Here is an 861-nt window from a genome sequence, read left to right on the forward strand (position 1 = left end):
TCTGCGTCCACAGGTTAAGGTCATATATGCGAAGAGTCATCTCTCCTCGGTCATGTTACGTGAGCTGGTTTCCTGTAGTCACTTCCCTACTGTTCTCCCTGCCCTTTAAAAAGCGGGGTGCCCTGCGCAGATGACCCAGGAACCCAGAGGGAGAGATCGGGGCGCACGGAGGGGCCACCCACCGCCTCCATCCCCCTCCCTCCCTCCTGCCGGGGCCCCAGGATGATCCTTGCGCTCCCGCCTTGGGCACCCGCCGTGGTCTTCGTCCTGGCACATCTCATAGGAGCTGGTAAGGAAGGACTTGGGGTTCCTGGTGGCGGAAACCCCCTTCGTTTAAAACATCCCCCCCTTTTTTTGGGGGGGGGCGTTAAGGTCTCTTGGGCCAACTCACTCTTTTCTGCAGCAAATTGGCAAGGAGGTGGCGCAATGGATAGGACGCGCGCAATGGAGAGGGCGCGCGCAATGGAGAGGGCGCGCGCCTATGGATAGAAGGGTCCCGGGTTCGATTCCCGGTCAAGGCATCAGGTTGTAGGCTCATTAGAAGCTTGTGTGGGAAGCAGCTAATTGATGTGTGTGTGTCTCTCTCTCTCATGGATGTTTCTCTCTCCTCCACCCTCTCCTCTCCACTCTCCCTTAAATAAATCAATGGAAAAAGTATATTTTAAAAAATATATAATTTTATTGATTTCAGAGAGAGGAAGGGAGAGGGAGAGAGAGAGAGAAACATCCATGATGAGAGAGAATCATGCATCGGCTGCCTCCTGCACGCCCCCTACTGGGGATGGAGCCCGCAACCCGGGCATGTGCCCTTGACCGGGAATCGAACCCGGGACCCTTCAGTCCGCAGGCCGACGCTCTATC

At 55.9% G+C, this 861-nt stretch overlaps 1 protein-coding gene across 1 annotated transcript in view; it reads left to right on the plus strand.

Moving 5' to 3' along the window:
* Positions 1–222: 222 nt before the first annotated feature.
* The window catches only part of CRLF2 (cytokine receptor-like factor 2), a gene marked incomplete at its 3' end in the record, with an annotated part of 15,008 nt that continues 14,369 nt past the window's right edge, over positions 223–861 (plus strand). Inside the window, exon 1 of the mRNA XM_014538908.1 lies at positions 223–289. Within this exon, the coding sequence (XP_014394394.1) occupies positions 223–289 (67 nt within the window). The remainder of the gene's footprint in view (positions 290–861) is intronic.

Source organism: Myotis brandtii, unplaced genomic scaffold (assembly GCF_000412655.1).
Source record: "Myotis brandtii unplaced genomic scaffold, ASM41265v1 scaffold2049, whole genome shotgun sequence".
Taxonomy (NCBI): Eukaryota; Metazoa; Chordata; class Mammalia; order Chiroptera; family Vespertilionidae; genus Myotis; species Myotis brandtii.